Here is a 23324-nt window from a genome sequence, read left to right as displayed (position 1 = left end):
TTAATTAAATCATAAGAGAAACAGATGCATTGGGCCACAATCCCAGGTAGAGGTAAGTGGTGGGATAGATGTTGGAAGGAGATTTTATAGGATGGGATTTCCTGAGGGATAGCAGAAAGTAGCAGTGGAAATAGGAATAAAGGTAAGGAGGAAAAAAGAGAGACAAATAGGCTCGGTACTCTTGGTGCAGCCCAATGTCACAAGTTGTTTTTGTGCTCTGGTCTGTTCAAAAGGGTTATTTCTTGAGATGCATAGAAAGAAAAATCAGCATTGCTTAGAAAACATAGAAGCTTGCAGAGAATTATTTAGCCCTGAGAAAAATAAAGAAGTCCCATTCTCCCGGCTAAATCTCATGTCCATCTTCTTGATGTAACAGCTACCAAAATTCATTGACAGAAAATGATTGATCTTCAGCAAAGCCTTCTCTTTGTAAAAAGGGAACCTATTACTTCAATAAGAAACCTGAAAACCTGCAGAAATTGAAAGCTCTGGCTTGTCTGAACCTTACCTTCTAGCTGCAGTCTCGGCAGCTGAGTGCTCCAGCTGCGCTGAAATTAAAGTTTTACTGTTCATGATAATGACAATCCAGAGGACTGGAAGTCCAAATAAAAGTCAATCCTCTTGGCTCTCCTCCCATTTCACACACTTTGACGTGGAGAACGCTACTTCCCAGTTCATTGTGCTAAGACTGCACATGCTAGACATTAGTTCTGAGGAGCTAATGCTGTGTTCATTCACACCCTGATTTGCTTTACAATAATTTCCCTCTGTAGACAAGCCATTCTGGTACTTTTACACTGCAGTCCAAAAGACAGCTTGTGTAGGCATATCTGAATTGGCTTTAAACTGGACAGTTCAAGTACTAATTGCAACTGCCTAGAACTCAGTGGGCGCATCTACATGAGACTGTGGAGTTGCCTAATTAGCTCTGCAGTAAAGTTGCTGTGTCTACACGAGGCTGTTAGGCTGCAGTAAACTAATTCACTCTGCCATAGGTTAGTACTTGAATACACAAGTAGTATCCTATGGAGGTGTTTTTTAGTGCACAGCAACGCACACGTAGATGCTGACAGGGCTGGCTGGGACACGAGGGTGTTTTAGCGTGGGGGTTGCCTGCCCCGCATCCTCATGCCTTAGCCAGTCCCTCTGCAGCATGTTGAGCTGGGCTGGAGCAGCTCTGGGCTAGCAGGCTGAGCCCCTGGGTCCCCTGCCAGCTGGGACTGCTGCGCCCTCTACATTTGCATAGCTCAACATATAAACACGGCACGCAGGAGCAACAAACTCCTGAAAGACATGAGCTGGAGTTTATTGTATTGCCTTAATTGCACATGTAGATATGCCCAATGTGGACCTACATACCCAGTCTTAAGGTAGGTTCCAGGTGAGTTTTGCAGTCTGCCCTGAGCACCTGGCTGTTGTGGCTACTTGCTGATACTTGAGCTAGTCAATTGAAAGCTGACTGGAGAGAAGATCTATGCAAATTGCCCCTACAGTGCTGAATTGCAGAGCAGGTATTTTAGGATGGGTAAGGGTCACGAGGGGTCAGGAGGCCAGCGCATGCTGCCCTTTTGGCCAAGCTCAGTAAAGCAGTGTGCAATTAAAATCAACTCTGTGGCTTTGGCCATCTCTAAAAGCACCTGGCAAGATCACAAACTTGAGAAGAAAGTTTTAATTTGGGGAAAACTCAACTGGCTTCAAAGCTTTTGTGCTCTCCGCAAACATTTGCCTTGTCAGTTTTGCAATTTGGAAAACTATCCGCGAGTTTATAAGCTGGAGCAAGGAGGTTGGGAGACTAAAAAAATAGAAAAAACAGTAGTAGCATTTTAGTTGGAAAGGGAAGGGAAGAATAATTGGGGATTGGTTATGTGTCATTTAATTTGCAATTGGTCTACAGGGAGCCATCACAGACAAATGCCCCTTCAATAGGATATTGCTATGTCATGACACAATCCCAAGTCTACCCTGCCACCCAGCTCTCTTAAAAACACTGTTGGAATAGTCTCATCCCTCTCCCTGTTCATGCACTTTTCAGGACTATGCAGTGTGACAATCTGCAGCCAACATTCAGTAGAGGCCCAGTGCAGATAGTGATGTATGGGAGGGTTTTCACAGCATTTGCCAGTTCCTTGCTGCCTTCTACTTGGGCATATAGAAAGAAGTATAAGTGACCTACAGGGGTATAGGTTGCAGCAATGTTGGTCTATGGACATAGGCAGACAAGATTCTTTTGGTAAATCAGATACATTTTATTAAACCAACTCAAGTAGTTGGAAAAATTCTTCTTTGCAAGCTTTCAGGCACAAATACCCTGTGTCAGGCTAAGGAAGCGCCTGCAGCTGGTGTGTGCTCTTCCTGGATGGAAGGAATAGTAAAGAGGCCAAAGGCTGGGCTGCATGCAAGAAAGGCAGTCAGTGAAGATTTAAATTGAGGAATCAGTGGGTGAGAGACAGGCTGGCGGGGAGAGGGAGACACACTGAAGACACCACTGCCATTTTCTGTGCGCTGACACGCATTTCACTATTTATACAAATGCATGCAATGCAGAGCTGGGTGTGTCAGCTTGCGTGCTCCGCAGGCTATTATTAATTAAGTTTGCTCCAAGGTGCTGGATTTCTGGCACATTGGAGCAGACAGAGGTACGTGCATCAGGGCCCTAGAGAGTACTGAGAGTCAGCCAGCGTGTTATGTCTGAAGTGAGGCTGAGAGCGGAGCAGTTTCTTTTCTGCATCAAGTTGACTTCTCCCTGCAATAGTTTCATCCCATGCTCATTTCCTCCTGCTGCCTGTAAGGCACATGAACTCTTCAAAAAGAAACAGCAACAAACCGATATTTCAGTGTTGAAAAAAAGAGTGGGAGTGTTTACTTTTAGCCGTGATACAGGACTTTAAGGACTTGTTTGGTGCGGGGAGTTTTGCAGTGTAGATTCACTACAGTGGTATGAATTGGGTAGGTGGTGGTATGACTTGCCTGTGTTAACCTGGTGTACTGGCACAGCTGCACTGAATCAAAACTCCCCAATATCTTCAAGATAGTGGTGTAGTTCTGGAAAAAATATTATCTCTCTATAGCTATAACTCCTGCATTCTGGAATAAGTGTTGCTTCTGTAACAGCTTATGAAAAAAAGATGCATTAAAAAAATTACACAAAGGGCTCAATTCTACAAATTCAAAAAGACTACTGTGTGTTAGTTAAGCGTTTGTGCTCTTTGCTGTGGAGGAATGGAATCGTGGATATGCGACTGCTGGTATGTACAGTTCCAGTGTCATTTTGTTTTAAGTAGTAATCAGTGCAATATGGGACCATCCTATGACAAAAATGCTTTTAAAAGCAAAACTCGATTTAAGATTTTACAGATTTGAAACGTATGGACAAATTCTGAAGTGTGATAAAGATGTATAAAAAGAAATACCGGCTACATCTGAACAAAAAACTGACAAAAATGCAACATACAGCAGCCATTTATTACAAAAAACCAGAAGTGCAACATTTTGCCATCATCATTAGAGATACAGCTAGAAAAGCCAATTAGAAATAAAAATCATTTTGGACATTTGCTCATTTAAAGGCTTGATAGGCATAGGCACAGTTGTTCTATGATTTATACAAATATCAAACCCTACTGTAAAAACTTGGCAATTTATTACCAGTCTTGTGGCGTTATTAGCTCTGCATGTTCGTAATTCCACATAGGAAAGGCTAGCAGATAAAATTTGAGTGGGAACAGTGGAAAGCTTTTTTTTTTTTAAATCAGGCTGACATGCAATCTAACTGAAGAGTATTTATCTGACATTCAACTTAAAACTTCACACGGGGTACCTGTGTTACCAGTTTACAGAGGCTGAAATTTTAAGTAGTCCTTTTGTTGGCTAGTATAAAGTTTTGCTTCAGCAAAGGACACTCAAATGTAATGTAAAACATTTCAAGTTATGATGTTCAATTCTTATACCATCCAACATTGCACATTTGTTATTAGCCAGTAGTTTTTGAGGTAATCTTACCAAATAAAGAAGCTGCACATCCCACCTCCCCTACCCCTTCTTGTGCATAACCAAGAACATTTATCTGGTGAAAGTAATGAGATATTCTGGATAAGCTTGAATATCATTAAATATGATGAACATGGAAGGCTTGTTCTCATTGTCTGTCAGACTGTCATACAGATCTGTAGGATCCGTGGGATTTTTTGCCGGTGGCGTGATATCTCCTTTTTTCCCGTTGCAGTATACTCCGACAAGGACTCGAGCCAGGTACATATACTTTTTCCCATTTCCATCCGGTTTAGAGTAGGTGTCATGGGCTGAATAACTGGCATTGACAGCAAAGTAGGTTCCATTACCGAAGTTTGCAGCTGTGATCAGAAACAAAGGTTTGAAGATTTTTTTCATGCACAATCATCATCTTTTTCACTTTTCCATATACCCAAATGCCTGCAGCCTCTGCCCAACCTCATCAGCAATACGAATGAGTATTATAGACTGGAACGACGGCATTAGTTGTATGCCAGGTTGCTGAAAACTTTTCATCAATATCAAGCAGAATATTGAACCAAGTTATGACTTAGCAGGTTTCTCTCTCAAAGTGGAGCAGCTGCTGAAAGTTACTTTTTGCCTCGGTTTGGTCTACTCTGCATCCCTTTATAATTATTCTGTTACCAAGGTTAGAATAGTGGTGGCACTGCTTCTTATCCTGCAATCCATTCTCTCTCTCAGATCTCTGGAGAAAATGGCTGAAACAAACTAACTCATCAGCAGAGATGGGTATAAATATGCCCCAAAGAGATCATTATTAATTATAAATTATTAGTTCCTTGTGGGCCTTTCATCAGAAAACTATTGCTCTGTCTAAGATACCAACAGAGTTATAGAATTATTCACCCTGCCTCTGCTTGCTCAGAATAGAGGACCAATGCTTTTGCATTCAAGTAATACCAACTGCGTTGCCCAGAAAAAAAAAGTTGAAAAAAAAGTTAAAAACCTAGCATGTCGACCTTCAAACTAAAAAAAAAGTTTAGAAGAGGGAGAAATTCCAATTTGTAGTTTGAGTTAAAACAGAAATGGAAGCCTTGAAATTAATGAAAAGTAAATATGCTCCAACTAAGGCAGTGATTCTCAATCAGGGTACCACAGGTCGATTCACAGGATAAATCCAGAGACTTCAAACAGGAATCCATATAGTGTTAAAAACATTCTGATCGGTTGTGGGCTTTGAGTTCTTTGTAATAGAAGAATTACTCCTATTACTGTCTGTGGTTAAAAGAGTGAAAGGCAAGGAGTGACATTTTCCAAAGGGTGCCTTGAGTCTAAAACAGGTGCCTGCGAACCACGGAAGCAAGGAAAAGATTAAATGCATTTGTTATACATTGGTCCTATCTACTGGATGGCAATGGGAACAGCAGAGAAGCTGAACGAACAAAAACAGAGACCCCGCAATAATTGTCTAACAACGTGTCCTGATATAGCCCACACAAATCTGAGGGTGCTGTGTAGACCTCAAGAGTTGACTAAGCTCAACACAAGCTGCACAATCCAAGACTGCCAGCTGCATCGGCCAGGCTACAGGGTCTCTCTCTCAGACACACACACACACCCACCCCGAGAGGGGTTAGACATTGTTTCAGGTAACTGAAAACTACCTTGAAGAATCTGGAATTTTAAATCAGGTGATGCTCCATGATTCTCCTTTGTAAAGTCAAAGAGTTACCTTAACAAATCTCATAGGTATCTTTTCAACACCTGCTCTTGATGCTTTCAGTTAGCCCTTTTTAAATCAAACAGTAGAAATAACAGCTACAGTCATAGGGTTACTTTAAGAGCAAGCACAGCTGGACTCCTTGGAAGCTTCCTAAAATGTGATAAATGCATTAGAAATGCTGGAAGAAGGAGGGTTTGTTTGGCAATACCTTAATCAGACCAATTATCTACTTGGGAGAGATGTTAGATAAGCTTTTCTTGCAGAAGGTTATTTTATGCCCCAAAAGGAGAGCAGATATAACCTAAAGCTAAATACTAGGCAAAACAAGGATTTTTAACTCCATTATGTAAAAGGAAGGCGAAGGGGAAGAGGGTAGTAAGCACAAGGAGTTATCAGAAGTGGCTACAGAACAAGCAAAGGAGAGTTGAAACAGATCAAACTAATAATATAACAGCAAGAGGGTTAAAAAAGGAGAAGGGTCATTATTACCTGTGGAGCACAGAGAGATCAGCAGTATGAGTGGCTAAATTGTATGAGCCATAAAACTATTATCCGTGCTAAAGGGGAAGAGGGCGTGGACTTAAGCGATTGCTTTCATTTCCTCTTATGACCCATATCCGATGGGAGTGTGGGGCCAGAGGTAGCCAGGGTACTGGTCTGCAATGATACCCGTACACTCTGACAGTGGAGCTGCTACACCTGCATGCTAATACAAGGATATGGACAGGGCAAAACTGCTCCAACTTGAACCCCGTTTCATTCAGCATTCCAGTGATACACCTCTGTAGCCAACTTGCGGTGCAAGCAGACATAACACATAGCCTGTTCCAGGAATGTCACTGATTGGGAACTGGTTCATGTTTGTCCCTGGACAGAAGCGTCCACATGCACACTCCTAAGAACATGTCACCTCTTACAGATCATGCTGCTGCCAAACCATCACCAGGGAGTTGCAGAGTATCCAGATCAGTGCTCAGAAATTCCCTAGGATTGCATTAGGACAAGGTCTGAAGACCTGGACTAGCCGGTCATCAAGAAAAAGAAAGACATCATAGCCTAAAATTGCAATATTTGCTCCCACTTCCCAAAATGGACTGATTGAGTTTAATGAAGAACAGAACTCCACTTTACAAAAATCGATGTGGCGATACCCCGACTGAGGATGCACAAGTGGAGGTTGGGAGCATCCTGGACCCCAAGATGGGAAATGGACCCCACTCAGTGGGATCCAAGTGGGAGCAGAGGGGTTGCCAGGTGCTGGGAGTGCTGTGTGGCCCCCTAATTTGTGGTGACCAGGGTGCTGAGTGCTTTGCGGACACCTCATAAAAATGTCTGCAGCTTTTCAACCCCCCCTGCTGGAAAGGGGCCTGTTAAATTTCAGCTCCCTGCTACAGCCCTTTGCTCCAGGGCTTGCAGGCTAATTTGGGGTAGGAGAAAGGGTGGAAGGGTTGTCAGGCGCTGAAGAGTACTATGTGGCCCCTTACTTGTGGTGGCCTAGGCACTGGATGGTCTTCTTCTCCACGTCCCCCCCCCACCCCACAAGATCTCTATGGTTTTTCAACCCCAGTGCAGGGAAAACACATTCCAGGAAGTTAAAACCATTTTTACGTGGCATCAACAGCTAGACTCTTGGAGTTTAAAGTTAATTTACAATGTTCTAAGTATTATGCCTGCCCACAGCAAAGTCTGATAACGAATCAGTATGTCACCTTCTAAGTTTATTCTTGATCCTGAAGTGCAACAGAGATGCATAAGCTGACACGGTAGCATGGCCAAAACAGGGACCTGGGAGTCTAAACACCCAGGTTCCACTTTTAATTCTGCTGGCTCACTGGCAAGCCTCTGTTTGCTTTCTATGAAAGAGCAGTATGGTATTTTTTAGCTGCTGGAAATTGGGATGTGTATTATAAGTGAGGAAATACAGTAACAGCAGCCTTTTCAATATAAGCTTCTGCCAGGTGAAAAGGGAAAGCATGTGGGATCCACAGGAAGCAGAACAATCAGCAAGCCTGGCTCTCTAGCTGCTGCCACTCAGTTACTTGCTACAAGGAAAGATCTTCTTTATTCCACTTCTCAAAAACAAGGTCTGCACCTTACTCCAGGCTGTGTTGTATGTGAGAAAATACGGTACTTTCTTACTTTATGCCACGTTCAAGTTCTTTAAAATCTTCTAGTGCAGTGTTTCCTTACCTTTGGGTTTTTATACCCTGTAGTCACTCATGCTCCTCAGCTTCAGCTGCCAGTTACCAGCAATTCCCCAGCTGCTGCTCAATCTCTCTTCCGCCGCCGCCCATTCCCCTTGCTATTTTCATCTGCTGCACCCTCCCCTAGAAACCTTTTCCACTCCCTCCTCAGGGAGTGGGCCACACATTTTTGGGGAATGTTGCTCTAACGAGAGGAGCTATCAAATGGCTAACTTGATAAAACTTCAACCGTGCCTGGAACCAAGAACACCTGCGGCACCTACAGAAAGGAGCCAATAATCACACAAGGCACAAGTATACAGTATACAGATAGAGACAGATACACTCCATGCCTGTTCAAAACAAGTAGCTCTCAACACATTACCATTCATTCCAGCATAACTGCGATTAAATCCTTTGTAATTAATTATGGTGAGCGAGTTATTGACTGTTCCATGAAACAGAAGTCTTTCATTATTTGTGTTGCCATTTTTGGTATTCATCTCCTCCTTTTTTATCTGGTAGGCCTTCCAGTAGTATGGATTTTGTATCCTTTCAATCTACAGAGTTAGAAAAACAGGACACATTATCAATAATGACCAAAAGCAAAATCACAGAAGACTAATCTGAATTATCATAATGACCAGACTGGTAAAATGGTAATCTAGTGCAGTGGTTCTCAACCTTTTTAGATTCATGTCACCCCTCAAGATGCCAGCTCTCAGTTTTCACTCATTTTTTGATTAAAAAACCAAACAAACAAAAAAACCCAGCAGAGCACTTCTTCCACAGCCAACAACTCAGTCTACAATAGCTCAGAACATTTTTAACACTATGGTTTCCCATTAGAAATCTCTGGGTTTATCTTGTGAATCAGGTGTAGGGATTTGCACACTTAGACCCCCTGGCAGGCATTCAGCTAAAAGCACGATGGGATCTGACCTGCAATCCCAACAATTGTGCCTTCTGCCACGATACACATGAATGGCAGGAGGCGCAGTTATGGGAAACTGCCAAATTGCCAGTGAAGGGGTGGCCAGGATCAAGATCTTAGGCTCCCTCTGTACTGGCAAGTAGAAAGCCAGTCAGGCAACTGGTGCTTCCAGCCTCAGGAGTGCACTGGAGTCAAGGGCTCTAATGCACCCAAGGCTGGGAATCCCGACCAGCCGACTGCCACTCCAAGCCTCGGGGGCACAGCAGAACAAAGGGCTTTGTTGCACCCCTGAGGCTGGAAGCCCCGATCAGCTGATCAGCCTGGCTGCACATTCAATTTAAGGTGAGATGGAAACCAGCCACAGAAGTGATTACACTTAAGTTATTAGCATATTGATGTGTAATAACTTTGTGGTTTATTCCCAGTTTTATCGCATCATTAATTGAATTAATGTGTGGCCAGGTTACAACTTAAGACATGATTAGCTGGACAATCGCATCTTAAGCGTAATGCCTGCTAGGGGCCTAACAATGCAACCAGGTCACCATGGTTGAGAATCACTGATCCAGACTGACTTCACTGAAGTCAAAGAAATTAGTCTAGATTGACTTGGTTGTAAGAGAGATCAGACTTGGCCTCAAAATATGATGGAAAAGATTTTAATTTCAGAACTGTCATAACTGGCTCCACTAATGTTTCAGTGGAGCCAAGCTGCTTTGTTCCTGTTGAGAAAGGAAGAGACGCAGGGGGGAGGAAAGGGAGTGCAAAATGACTCTTCTGCACCCAACATTTCTCATCCCCATAAATTCAATTGGACTTGCCCAAGAAGGCAGCCTCACTGGAAGGTGGCTCAGGGACACTTTTGCTAGAGTTGTGAAAAGGATTCTCTTCCAAAAAGAAACCATAGTTTAAGAAATCCAAACCAATGCTTTTTACATCCCCTGTTATCTTATCTATTTGGGGCAGTCACCAAGACACCTAGGCTCAGAAACGGACACCATTTCACCTTTTCAATCTTGAATGATGCGCAGGTCTCTTGAAATCTTTTCTGAACATCTTCATATTCTTTCATTTCTGGTTTTAGCTGCACTACTTTGACACGCTCTTGGTTCATATCTTCCCATGCTGCAGGGAGTATTATCGACTGATTTTCTGCGAAGGCAAATGTTTTGTTAACAAATGTGTACTGGACTCTGGTTATGGAGGCATAATTATCAGCATACTATGAAAGCATAATTCAATGATTCCTTGCTCTGCTTTTACTTAATGACTTTGGACTGAGGTCCTAAAGTGTGATTATGTTGATAGTGCTGTTCAAGAGCCAAACCTTAAAAATTCTTGCTAAGCTTTTCATAAGCCTCACTGAGAGAAAGCTGTCAGAGTATCAGATGTTTAGTAAAGACTGAAAAGGCACCTCATTATTTGGCCTAACCATCAGATTCACCTATACCGGGAACACCTACATTCACTGCACTCCACACTCATTGGTAAAGTGGCAGCATTGTTCCCTGCTCCTTTTTCTTAAAGGAATGTATGACATAGGGAAATGGAGAAATGCTGAAGGGCTAAAAAGATTGGGAACAGATCTAGCCTAAACTTCACCCCTTTTCTGTCTCTGCTTCTGGATATAGTAGCACAAGACAGAAGTTATTCTTTCCACCTAGTCAGAGGCATCTCAGAGAAAAACAGAAAACAATTTATTGAAGACACTGTAACCTGTTCTCTCTCAAACATATGGCCTCCAGACTCAACACTACCAGCCTCTTTCCATCTCAATTCACTGCAGAGAAGCTAGGGCTGTAGCTGCACTGTCAATGAATGTGAAACTGGTTTGCATTTATGCCAGAAGGAACATAAATACTGGATACTCTCAATCAAGAAGAGTAAAGACTTCATGGGAGCAAGACAGTTCTTTCCAAGAGAAAAGAGAGCAAGACAAAAGGCGGCAAGGGGTCCCCAAGAAGAAACGTATCTTTTGTAGGTGGGAGTTTTATTGTTTCCTAAATGCAGGAACATTAGAAGGTTTATTTCAGTGGTATCAAATGAAGAAATGTTCTCATTGGGACTTGTCCTCTAATCATAATTACAGTCATTTAGTAGTTGTATTGTGGTAGCTTCTAGAGGTGACAAAGCCACTGTTAGGCATGGTGCACACACAAGATGTCTCTGACCCTCTCAGATGAGCAAAACAGGTGGAGCTAACTGAGGGAATCTCATGGAAAGAAAAGGCAGTATCTATATAAACACAAGATGCTTACAACATCCCAGCTGCCTAAATTACTGTTTTTTCTTGTCATCACAAATTTGATTTACTGTGCTTTTCACAATTTTAAAACATCCATGATTTTTTATCATCTTTGTTTTCCATTTCAGTTTCTTTCAGTTCTTTTTCAGTATACGACATACTGCTTCCAATGGCGATTTGTATTCCAGCTGTGCACAAGAACAGCTCTGTTTGACCCTAGCTTATTTTCCTTACTCCTCATCTGCACTGGTCTAGTCTAGCACTAGGGCAATACTAAATCTAGCTTGAGTAACAATGACACTAGAAATCGAGAAGAGTTCGCTTACCTTCCGTTTTCGAGATGCGTACGATAGATTTACTTTTCCCTTGATCATCTAGAGCACGTTTTGCTGCCAGATCCACTTTATACCTTTTGTTTTGAAAAGTGATGTCAATCTCCTTCTGTTTGCCCATTGCAGCATCCTCCAAGTGCAGGTTCGTCAGGCTGTCAAAGGGCACATAACTACCGTTTTCTATGTACTGCCACTCAACTAGGCTGCTAACAAGTTCTGCCTTGGATTCCTCTTCTTGGGTTTCTCTGACTTTTTTAATTAGCTCTTGAATTTCCAAGCAAGCATGCAAGACATCTTGGCTAACACCTGAGACTCGAATGGCAGGAACAGCTTCCTTGAGATCCCAATCAATGTCAATGTATAGTTTCTTCTGAAGGTCTTTCAGTTTCTCAAACTCCCTGTCACCAAAGCCTGAAATCCCTTCCTCCGATATAGTCTTTTCAAGCTGTTGCCTTAAAATCTGGTTCTTAATCCATGATTCAGCTGCTTCTACATTTTTCTCGCTTTCACCACAAATCTGAAAAATGGCTGGCATAGGTTTCACCTTTGAAACCACAATGGGGGATTTTTCTGTTGGGCGTTTTCCAAATCCAAAATAGGCTGTAATCAAGTAGAAATACAGAAGGTAAGTGCAATGGAAGAAAGGATAAGGATCAAGTAGCCTTATACGTGCACCTCTACACAGACAGCAAGACCAAGGCAGCTACTTACCTGCAACCTGGGAGAAGAATGAACGTGGTACAGGTGTAGGAGGTACCTGCTCAGTACCTTGTCTTTTCTTCATGCTCGCATGGAACACATCCATTAGATGTGGCTGGAAGATAATGATCTTGATTTTTTCCACAGATTGAACAGATTTACCATTTGCAAAGTCCACAACAGCATCCATCATAGCATCAGCTACCTGAGCAGGATCATGGCCTGCCTGACCTGTAACAAATATCAGAGTTAAAAATAACAACTACTAAAATGGATGCAATGTGTTAAAAAACGTCACTTAAAATAGGATTAGGATAGTTAAAATCTTGGGCACAAAACTGGCTAGAAAGAAGAAATTGAAAGATTTCTCAACATCATAATAGCCTCTGGAGAGCAGAAGAGCAAAAAGCCTAACTAGCTATTGGTGTGGTATAAGTAAGTGAAAGCAATTATATGATGGGCTGCCTGTTATAGAAGGGACCTTGGCTAAAGGGCTCTAAGGGCACATCTACACATGCAGGCATGTGCACCTGCAGCAGCTCAAATAGGAGCGACACATATTTGAGCTGGGGATTTTTGCCTCATCACATGTGCCCGGACATGCACTTTGGTGTGGGGCAGGTTGTGCCACCTGGGGCAAAATAACCCTGCCCAGCTCCTCCAGGACCTTCAGCCAGGGGGAACTAGAGCCTGGGGCCAGCATAGGTGCTGGCCCCAGCAATATAAAAAAAGCTGCCCTGGCAAGCAGCTCGGGGCTACCTGCTCTCAGGAGCTTCTAGGGCCTGGCCTATTGGTATATGGGGACACTACCCCTTGTGCGAGCTGGACTGCTGAAGCAGCCCTAACAGAGTTCCCTGCACCCTCTACCCACTGCAGCAGTCTGGCAGTGGGGGCTGCTACCTGGCTGTGACTTGCTGCCACCTGCGATAGCATGTGGCCCCAAGGCTGAGCGCCTGCCAGACCCAGATGGGAACTGCACGGCTGCAGCAGAGGCATCTGCACCTCAGGGCCAGCTGCCAGCAGGCTGTGGCTGAACAGTTGGCTTCTGTGTAGCACTACTGTCATGTGTGCCACCACCCTGCCATCTGGGCAGCTATTGCCCAGAAGATGTTCTCAGTGAACTGTCAAAGCATGTCCTCTTGGCCCCAAGTGGCCAGAAGGTCAGCCATCTCCAGCTGAGCCCCAGATGCCAGCCCTGAGCAGGCTCTCTGCCTGGGTCCTGCCACTTGCCTCACTAGCAAGAATTCTGGTACTCCCCATTTAAAATCTGCAAAATCTATGATAAAAAAAAATCCCAAATTCACTCTTTAAAATACTCCCAAATCCATGTTTTTCCACACTTAAAACAAAAGACCGCTATATACACACACACATGTGCATATACATACAAATACACATATAGAGAGGGAGAGAATCAGTTGGGCAATGTCTTATTGATATATTTACAGATTTAAAGCAATCTGGAAACCTACTAGTGTCTCTAGCATCATAATAAATTAATTCTAAATATATATTTGTTTTGATGTTTGCTTTTGGTTGTCTTATCACAGAACAATTAGAGCTCCCCTGGCACCTTCACTAACTAGGATGTGTGGACAGCTGCCCCTGCAGCCACAGCTCCTGCCAGCAGTTCTCATCTTATCTGGCAACTGGGGACGATGGGTGTGTGATGGAGGGGATGTGGGGTTTGCAGGTGGGTGGGAAGGGGTGTGGGGGCATGCGGGTGAGTGTGGAGGGCTGTGGGGGTGCGTGGGTAGGCATGGGAGGGATTGTGGAGGCTGCTCGGGAGGGGTGTCCCCTGCCCCCTACAGGGCACACCCCCCCAAGCACACGGACTGCCCCCCCCCACACCCCACAAGGCCCCAGTCCCCCCTACAGGGATGTCCTGCCTGTACCACTTATCACAGGTGTTGCCCAGCTCGGCATGGGGTGTGCGTCTTTCTGCAGCCCCAGGGGGCTAGCGCCACTCTCCAGAGGACCGGCTTCTGGGTTACCTCAGGGCACGGTCTGGGACCGTGCCCTGCCCCACATTTTTCCTCCCCATGCATGGTTTTTTGGTTGTTTTTTTTTTGGACACCTGGATATCCAAGTATCTAATTTTGAGCCCATGCTACAAACATGCGCCGTGGTGAACATTTTTTTGTTTGGACCGTGCCTCCTGCAGCATCTCAAACTGGTTTGGGATGCTGCAAGAGTCATGTGCCTGCTAGTCTGGATGTGCCCTAGCAGTCCTAAATACATAGTCATATTCAAGAAATGGATCCATGCACAATTGGAACTTTAATCACAGAGCCCACAGTCTTACTGAATTGGAAGCACATTATGGGACATCAAGAAATACAACAATTTTATTAATTTTTCTTCTCTTAAATGAAAAAGAATCAAACTTTTTAGATCAATCAAATTCACCGATGGCACATGGATGGCACCAAAGTCACATGGGTGGAACTTGGTCCCAAGAAAACCAACTGATTTTAGTTTTATATTTCTAAGGAAAGGCAAACCTGTTCCAATTGCTGGGAAGGCAACAGATGTGTATCCTCTCTCTTCACACTCCTGAAGCACTTTAGAGACCTGAGCTTTGATGTCATCACTGGCAACAAGGTGAATAATTTTCTTACACTTCAGATTTCCACCTTGAGTGGTTATAAAGTTATTGTGAGGTTGGGTGGCTGAAAGATGAAACAAAATGAGATGTAAGAAAAAACAATTGATGTAAACTTGTCCAAAATCTTCTCTCCAGCTGCCACCTGCCTGTCCACCCTCTTCATGCATCTTTACCTGGGTTCCCAATGATCTCCTGCAGAAGATTCAAAACTCTTACACCATCACTTTCCAGGACAGTTCACTTTCTTCAGCTGCTTTTTACTACAGACCTACCTCTTTGCTTCTTCCCTGAGCCTCTGCCTCTTAGAATCATAGAAAAATAATGTTGGAAAAATAAGGTTGTGACCTCAAGAGGTCACATCTAGTCCAACCTCTGCTCAAACCAGGACCAGCCCCAACTGCATCATCCCAACCAAAGCTCTGTCTAGCTGGGTCTTGAAAGCCTCCAAGAATGGAGATTTCACAACCCCTCTGGGTGACCTGTTCCAGTGCTTCACCACCCTGCTAGTGAGAAAGTTCTTCCTAATATCTAACCTAAACTTTCCTTGTTGCAACTTGAGACCGTTGCTCCTTGTTCTGTCATCTGCCACCACTGAGAACAGTCCAGCACCATGGAGTTCCTCTCCTCTCAGGTTATGTGGACTGATTACACACAGCTTCCACTATTCCCCAATTTCATTTTTCATCCTTTGATGGCTTGTCTAAAGTTAGATACAAGTTTCTCTTAGGTAGGAACTTTGGGCACTTACAGAAGTTACCTTTTTTTGCACAATGAGGTCCCTGAAAGCACTCTGCAGTCATAACAAACCTTCATGGCTGCAGAGTGCTTTTAAGATGGCCAATCGCAGGAAAAATTAGCCCTTGTTAAATCAGCTATTAGATGAAGACGTTCTGGCGCAGAGCACCTTAGGAAACTTGTGTGCAGATTCCCTGCAAGGTCTAATTTTGGGCGATTCTGCCCACATCCTGTGCGCCTTTGTGGGGCTGCCACAGACAGAAGTAGAACCTCCCTGCGCAGTGGGGGAAGGAAGATGATGGGGGGCAGGAGGGAAGGTACCCTTGCTGGGGTCTTGGTGGGGAACTGGCCCAGGTCTGCGAGGTCGGGGAGCTCGGATTCCCACCCCCTGCCTCGGCTCCTGGTACAGCAGCCAGGGCTGTTGTTTGCCAACACAGTAGTGCCAGAAACTGGGGCAGGGGTTGGGGAAACGGACAGAGAACCGAAACCCCCAATTACTCAGACCTGGGTTGGCTACCCTGCTGGGTCTTGGGAGCAGCTGGCCCAGGCACATAAGGCAGGGGGACTCCGATTCTCCCCGCAGCTCATGGTGTGGCATCCAGGGCAGTTGGCAAGACATTCACACCAGGAGCTGGGGGGGGAGGGGGAAGGTGGGCATAATCTAGACCCTGACACCATGTGGGCATGGCCCAGCTACCCCTGCTTGGATCTTGGTCCGCAACACAAGGGGTAGGATGGGGCGGCTTGGGATTCCCTCCCACCCCATCTCAAACATATTTCCAGCATACGAGGGAATCCCCAGGAGAGAGAAATGCGTTTGGGGAGGTGGGAAAGCTACCAGCCAGGAAGCTGAGGTTATGGATTAGCACCTTCTTGGGAATCTTTCCTGCAGGCTGGGGAGCTTGCAGAGCATACGATAACACCCTCCTGCATCCTTGCCTCGGCCAGTTCACGCAGGCTTCGAGCCCCCAGCAAACACCGAACATCTGTTCAGTTTGACTGTGCTGTAACTAAGTGTCATGTGTAAAGCATGGAAGTTGCAACACAATAAGAAGCACCTTCTGACCACTTGTCTAAGTGCCCTTTGTTTCCTGGGACTCCCCCTAGGATGGTGCATCTCCTTTAAGTTCAAAGCAAACTTAACAACAACTTGGTCTTTTACAACCATTGCGCTGGGCAACAAAAGGTACGATTTAGTCCTTTATGCTTTACCCTGGATTGCAAAATTTTACTGGTACAGGAGGAGAGTGCAAAACAGAGGTCAATTTATACTCCTTTACCTTGATGATGACACCACTTGAAGTGGTTCCTTCGAATAAATCTTAACATATTTGACAGAACTGGGGTCATTTAACTTCCAGCCCCTTGGGCAGGGGGCTGGACCTGATGATCTTGCGAGCTCCCTTTCCACCGTAATGTCTATGAAACCTATGATAGGGCATCAATCAATTTAGCAGTTGCAAAAGCATGTACACACACATCCACAGAATGCAGTGCAGCTAGAAATTTCAACCCCAGCTCCCACAGAGCTTGAAATTGCGGGTGATCAACACATTTAAAAAGCAGGTAGTAAGCATATGTTATACCTAGTTGAGCACATTCAGCTTCAACCTGTGATCCAGCACCTTTCAGAATTGCTTTAGAGACACCTTTGAAAATAAAAAGTGGTATTAGTTTGATTAATCAAATGACCAGTAATAGCAGTTTTATTACAACAGGATGGAATACCACATACACCAGGGATGCCCAACCCCGGTGCTGTGTAATCTGGCCTGCAGGGTTCCCCATAGGTCCTGTGGGAAGCCCCCCAGGCCATGGCCTTGCACACTAGATGGGGCTTTGGAGGCTGCCCCCACCTGGGCAGGAATGGGCTTTGGCCATGTGGAGGCAACCTCGGGTCCCAGGGTCTGATCCTGGCATGTGGGGGCAGGGCAGGACCCATGGGCCAATCCAGCCAATGGACTGGCCCCACGCCATTGATCTGACCTACGGGGCAAAAAACCACCTGTGAGCAACACTGCAATATGCCATCCAAAGTTTCAGGGCTAGTAATAGTATTGGTCAAGATTTAAAAGAGGACCTTATGGTAGAGTTTAGTTAGTGCTCAAATTTCAGAAAGTGCTATGTATTTAATAGCATTCACCGAGGGCAAACAGAGCCGCTGCTCTCTTTATAGATTAAACCAGAATGAACCCAATAAGGCTTCGTAAAAATTTAAGACAAAGTTTCATGGAGAAAGATTTATTTGCCATGGATGTGATACAAAATTATATTCTTGTTAAAGAATTCTATAGGGAATTTTAAATGTGCAAACGATTCTTATTCTGTAATAATGTGTAGGATAAACATTGTTTTTTAAAGTAAAAAAAATAAAAACAAATGTGACATTTCTGGTACAATTCCCCCCCACCCCAAAATATGAAGAACCAAAAGGGGCTTGCTACATTTACAAAAATAAATACTAATAATTACATGCTGAAAATGCTATCTCCCCCCAATACCTTTGTGTGTGGAGGTGCATGGTACTGAATTGTGATGTGCAGGAGGTACCCGAGGTAGCTCTGACTGAACTACCTCATTACTAAAAACATTAGGGCCTTGTTAGTGGGGTACTTCATCTCAGTCAATTAATTCTGCCCACTTAATCAGCTTACACAGCTACACTTGATCTTAAACTACAAGAGGCCAAAAAGTCCACACCCAATCTAATTCATTCAGAACTAAGTTGGGTATGTCTGCACAGCACGGCATTTGCCATGTAGATATGCCCCCATTAAAGCCATCCCAGTGCATTCATCATTAAAATTCATCACTAATTGGAGTACCTGCTTTGAGGGAAAAGCTTTTATTTGATATGTTTACAATGACATCTGTGTCTTCTTTGGTTATGTCTCCTTGTCCTGCTTGAAATTTAATTGGGCCAATCTGCATTTTATATCTTCCTTTTGTTGCGGTCACAATGGGCCCAAAGAAACCTGCAAGAGTAAAATAAAAGAATTGAAAAGGATGGAAAAGCAATTCAGCAAAGGAGATACTTTCCAGAGGAAGACAGACAGCCATCTGTCTGGATGTGCATTTACTACCAAGGCCTTGAAAGTCTGAATTGTAGTCTGTGTCTGTCACACTGATGGAGAGGATTACCGGAATGCCCAGCCCTCCTTGAACAATCAAAGTAATTTCACCCATACTAAGCTTAAGTAACTGTACGGATGGGCAGAGAGATGGAGACAAGATACACCCTCATGCTATGACCGGGTTGCACAGATTCAAGATTTCAAGGATCTATTTTGTAGCTGTGAAGGTCTAAGAAAGGGAGAAACACAAAACTCTTGGTTCAGAGGTGATATCTTTTATTAGACCAACTAAAAATAGCAAAAAATCCAAACAAAAAAAATTTCTTTTCAAGCTATTGGGCACATGTACCCTTCTTCAGCCTGAGGAGAAATCAAAGATTGTAAAAGTCCTCTTAGGTAGAAAATAAACTTTTGCATAGGGAAGTTGAGGCTGGAAGTGTATTCCCTTGGGTATGTGAGAGTCCTTTTGTGAGAACTGCTCTGTGATGTGCAGGTAAGGCTGTCTTCGTCCCTGGAGGTATCAGATGTTAGAGGCAGGCAGGGAGGTGCAGAAATCCTTCTTTCTTGTTTAGCAATCAAGTTTATTTTTCCATATCATTTTTCCTTATCTGCACATGACAGCGCAACTCAAAGCACTTTCACATACACAGGGGAATAAACTTCCAGCCTCAACTTCCCCTGTGCAAAATGGAGTTTATTTTCTACCTAAGAGGACTTTTACAAACTTTGATTTCTCCTCAGCCTGAAGAAGGGTGCATGTGCCCAAAAGCTAGCAAAGAAAGAATTTTTTTGCTATTTTTCAGTTGGTCTAATAAAAAGGTATCACCTCTGAACCAAGAGTTGTGTGTTTCACAGATTCAAGATTGCATTTACTGTTTCTAATGGGAGATTTCGGGAGGGGGGGTAGTGTTGGTGGGAAAGCATAGGTATAAATTCTTATTGTGAACATACTCATTATTAGAAGGGCTGAATACTCTTGTAGGAAAAAGCAAAAATATGTTTTATCCGATATTCAGCTTCGACTGTAGCTGCTCCGTTCCCAGACCTGAGAAAGATCGCTCTGCATCTAAAGTGCTTGTCTCACAGGCTCTCTCAACTATAGAACTGGTCCAACTAAAGATATTATCAAATAAACCCTTGCTTTTCACTTGCTGGAAATTAAGTCTTCTGTTCCGGGTCGTTATCATTAGGATCATTATTGGCTTACTTTGAATGCAAATTCATCTCTTCACCAAACCAGTACCAAAACACCAGTTTGAAAAAAATTCCTTCTGATTCTTTTATCCATTTCTAGTATACTTACAAAAGTGTAAAGCAGAGTAACATTTACAAAACAGCTTACCTGGCTGTTGCTTACCACTCCTTGGTACAGATTTGTGCTCCTTGAGACTGGGAGTATTTCCACTTGTGCAGTTTTCCAATTCATTTGAAAATGCCTAGAGAAAGAGAGAGCCATAATAACCCAGTAGTCATTAGGGTTTTCTCAGCAGGACAAGCTTGTAAAATAAAAATTGTAATTATTTGTTTAGACTATACAGTCCAACATAGTGATGAACTGTATATGGCCCACTGAAATGGAAGTTTTGGCACATTTTGAATGGTAACAAAGCACAAAGGCTTATGAAACTGTTTCTCTCTTGGGCTCAAATTAAACACCTTGAGGCAGGACAATATAAACCTAGTGTTCAAAAGGTTGTGCAGGTAGAGGGCTTCTTTATGCTACCAAGTTTATTCAGTTTGCCACTCAAGTGTTTCCTCCAACCCAACTCTTCTTTACACACGAAATCCCTTAAAACTCAGTAAACTTTTAGTTTAGGCTGGTTGGTCGGTTGGGAGATATTATCTAGAGTTTAAGTAAGCACAGCTTATCAGTTGCATACAGTATAAGTAGGCAACTTTTTTCCAGCTGCAGACTGCAATGACCCATCCCGGGTCAGAGGCGAGTACCAGCAGCTGGTGCTCATCCCCCTTGGCAGCACAGGGGAAGGCACCCATGGCTAAAGTCCCTGTTGCAAAACGATACTAAAGCCTCATGTCTGCAGTCTGAATGCAATGCTTCTGTGGGCTGTAGTTTGCTGACCCCTTACCTGTACAATTGATCAAGTAATGCTCAGACATACTTCACTATGAGACAGTTTAGCTAGAGGAAAAGCAAACTTAACTCAGGTTATCAATCCTCAACTAAGCCCAGAAGTGAAGATGCTCCCAAAATGAAGAAGGGAAAACAGAGAATGCCATCAGGTGGTTTCTGTAAATGGCACCAGTATAACTACACCAGTACATTTCTGCATGCAGAGTTACATTAGCTTATTTGAACAAATGCTGCTCTATTCAGGGATAAAAGTGTACACGGAGAGTAACACCAGCATAATTAGGCTGGTAAATTTTCCCCACAGACAAGCTCTACCTGTGCCAGGTTCACATGGATTCAGAGGTTTATCTTTACACTTTAATTTGTGTCCATGCCAGCAAATGGGGGAGGAGGGGTGGGACACGTGTAGAATTTTGCAGAAGAGGCAGCTAACCATTTCTGAAAGGATCGGAAGAGAGCTTTGCATGACATATGGTGCCCAATGGCATTTCTATCAGTAAAGCGGTAGGGATCACCTCCCAAAATAGCGTATCTGTCCAAACATGTCTGTTACATGGTGATCTGGTTAGTGCAATGAGCATGTGGACATCTGACCACATCCAAAGAACCTAAAGAGCACAAGTTAATAGCCCCCAGGCCAAATGGGGGGTGGGGGGGGGAAATAAATAATAAAAAAAAAAAAAAAATCAAATGATGGGACAGGATAATGCCACACAGTGTCATACATATGGTCTATGGGCTCGATTCGGCCTACAGAGCTGCTCTACCTGGCCTACCAAGCTACCAGAAGTTGGGGGCATGGTCTGCCATGCAATTCGGGGCCCTTTCACCACCAATGGCCATGGCAAGTGGGGACAGCTTGGGCCCCTTCCCCAGACCTACTGCTGCCAGACCCCCTTACTACTACTGCTGCTACAGTGGCCACAGCCACCACCGCTCTGCACTGGACTGGATCATCCTTCAGGACTGCCATGGTCTGGATCTAGCCCACAGCCCTAGGTGAGTTTGACACCCCTCGTCTATGGAAATGTTTTCCCCAATATTCATCTGACACCAGTGCAGCTCAGCTATGATAACAATGCGAAAGTTCAAAAGCAGATGGGCAACCAGTATTTCTACCCCTGTATACAACTCCGACTGGTAAAACAGCCTGTGCCTGGTTTGCCTTTTATTTTGCTGCTATTACCAGTAGGCTATACAAATGCTACCAAGACTGCAGGAAGAGCTAAACATTTTTGGGGCAGCTAAGAGAGGGGATGAAAACTTTACCAAAAGTGAAGACACTTAAATAAATAGGACAAGCTCATTTTTAACCTGGCCCTATTCTTTCAGCCAACTGATAACAGAAACAGTGTGTCATAGTAAGACAGTAATTTACAGCAATTTACCTGAAAATTATCTGTATCCTTTGGATGGATCAGAAAGTGAACTTCCTGAAGAGATTTTAAATTCATCTTACTGCTGAACTGGAACACCTGCTCAAACATTAGTTTAGCAACAGTTGTTTTCGGAAATCCTAAATTCCCCGTCCCAATTGCAGGGAATGTGATTGACTTTAAAGACTGTTCCTCCACGATCTGCAGACATTTTTCAATGATGTCCCCTAGGGTCTGTGAAGCAGAACAGCATTCACTTTAGCATGCACAATTGTGTCATTTCTTTGGGGCATTGTTTGCTACTGGAAATATCTTAATTCAGGATCCATTTAATCGAGATGAGAGGAGATCACTGACATTTAAGCTTAAGTTAAACCCTGGAACCGGGAAATGCTTTACTGGCTTCAGAAGAGATTTTGCTTTAAAACTATATTAAGGCCAACTGGGAAGCCTGGTCAATTTAATGAGAATTTAGGAAAAGAAAAAGGCTTTTTACCTTCTGTGCAGATCCTTGCCCGTTATCCCATGCAGGAATAATGGCATGAAGCACAAAATTGCAGCCTAGGTTGTATCCCTTTGTTTGGAACACAGTCCCTCCAGTAGCTACTTTTCCTTGGGCTTCTTCATTTAAGTCTGTCTGGAGCACTGGGCCTGCTTTGCTCAGCAAGACTTTTGACAACGGACCTTTATCAAGCATTAGGTCTTGGGCAACGCTGCTCACGATGACATCCGTCTTAAACAGACAAACAAAAAACATTTTATAACGTTTACACTCAAAATGGCCAGTGCAAACTACATTTGCTGGTTTAATAAACAACACAAAAGTGAGTTAGAAAGTATCAGCGTGGAACAAAGCAAATGTTCAGCTACCTTCCAGCCTCACAAAAGTCTGAGGTGTGTGCAACAGAGTGAAATTTGTCCATCTATACTGAGCAGTTTAAATGTGACCATGGAACGGTCTGAAGCCTGTGTTCCTACCCCATTCTTCCCACGTCCATTTGAAAAATCCCTGGACAAGATGCTCCTGGAAGAGATAGTTCACCTCCAGTTTTCTTGTCCAGACTTCTCTCTCATCAGCAGAACTGACATAAGGCAGCAGTGAGTTTCAGCCTGCATTATGAAAAGGGAGCTACTGCATGAATGCAGATAGGGGGAAAGACAAGGAGAAAGGAAACGGAAGTGGAGGAAGAGTTAAGGAGAGGAAAAAAGAAAGGAGAGGCATTAAACTGAAAAAATGGAGGAGAGGGAAATACAAAGGGTTCCTTCTAGCTCACCTAGGGTCAGCACAAGTCATGACAACACCTCATCTCCTGTACAAGGACTATTGTATATCACAGTTAAAAAGAGTTTCCTT

At 43.7% G+C, this 23324-nt stretch overlaps 1 protein-coding gene across 2 annotated transcripts in view; it reads right to left on the bottom strand.

The window, feature by feature from the left end:
- Positions 1 to 3443: 3443 nt before the first annotated feature.
- The window catches only part of LOC132243191 (protein mono-ADP-ribosyltransferase PARP14-like), a 43652-nt gene continuing 23771 nt past the window's right edge, over positions 3444 to 23324 (bottom strand). For both annotated transcript variants that reach the window (XM_059727445.1, XM_006265883.4), the window contains exons 9-19: positions 22467 to 22703; positions 21983 to 22204; positions 19845 to 19938; positions 18254 to 18403; positions 17015 to 17077; positions 14590 to 14757; positions 12098 to 12316; positions 11381 to 11986; positions 9816 to 9961; positions 8261 to 8435; positions 3444 to 4349 (exon numbers count right to left, since the gene is read on the bottom strand). In XM_059727445.1, coding sequence (XP_059583428.1) covers positions 4060 to 4349; positions 8261 to 8435; positions 9816 to 9961; positions 11381 to 11986; positions 12098 to 12316; positions 14590 to 14757; positions 17015 to 17077; positions 18254 to 18403; positions 19845 to 19938; positions 21983 to 22204; positions 22467 to 22703 — 2370 coding nt within the window. In that variant the 3' untranslated portion in view covers positions 3444 to 4059. The remainder of the gene's footprint in view (positions 4350 to 8260; positions 8436 to 9815; positions 9962 to 11380; positions 11987 to 12097; positions 12317 to 14589; positions 14758 to 17014; positions 17078 to 18253; positions 18404 to 19844; positions 19939 to 21982; positions 22205 to 22466; positions 22704 to 23324) is intronic.

This window comes from Alligator mississippiensis, chromosome 4 (genome assembly GCF_030867095.1).
Source record: "Alligator mississippiensis isolate rAllMis1 chromosome 4, rAllMis1, whole genome shotgun sequence".
NCBI classification, from domain to species: domain Eukaryota; kingdom Metazoa; phylum Chordata; order Crocodylia; family Alligatoridae; genus Alligator; species Alligator mississippiensis.
This window is presented reverse-complemented; position numbering and strand designations above follow the sequence as displayed.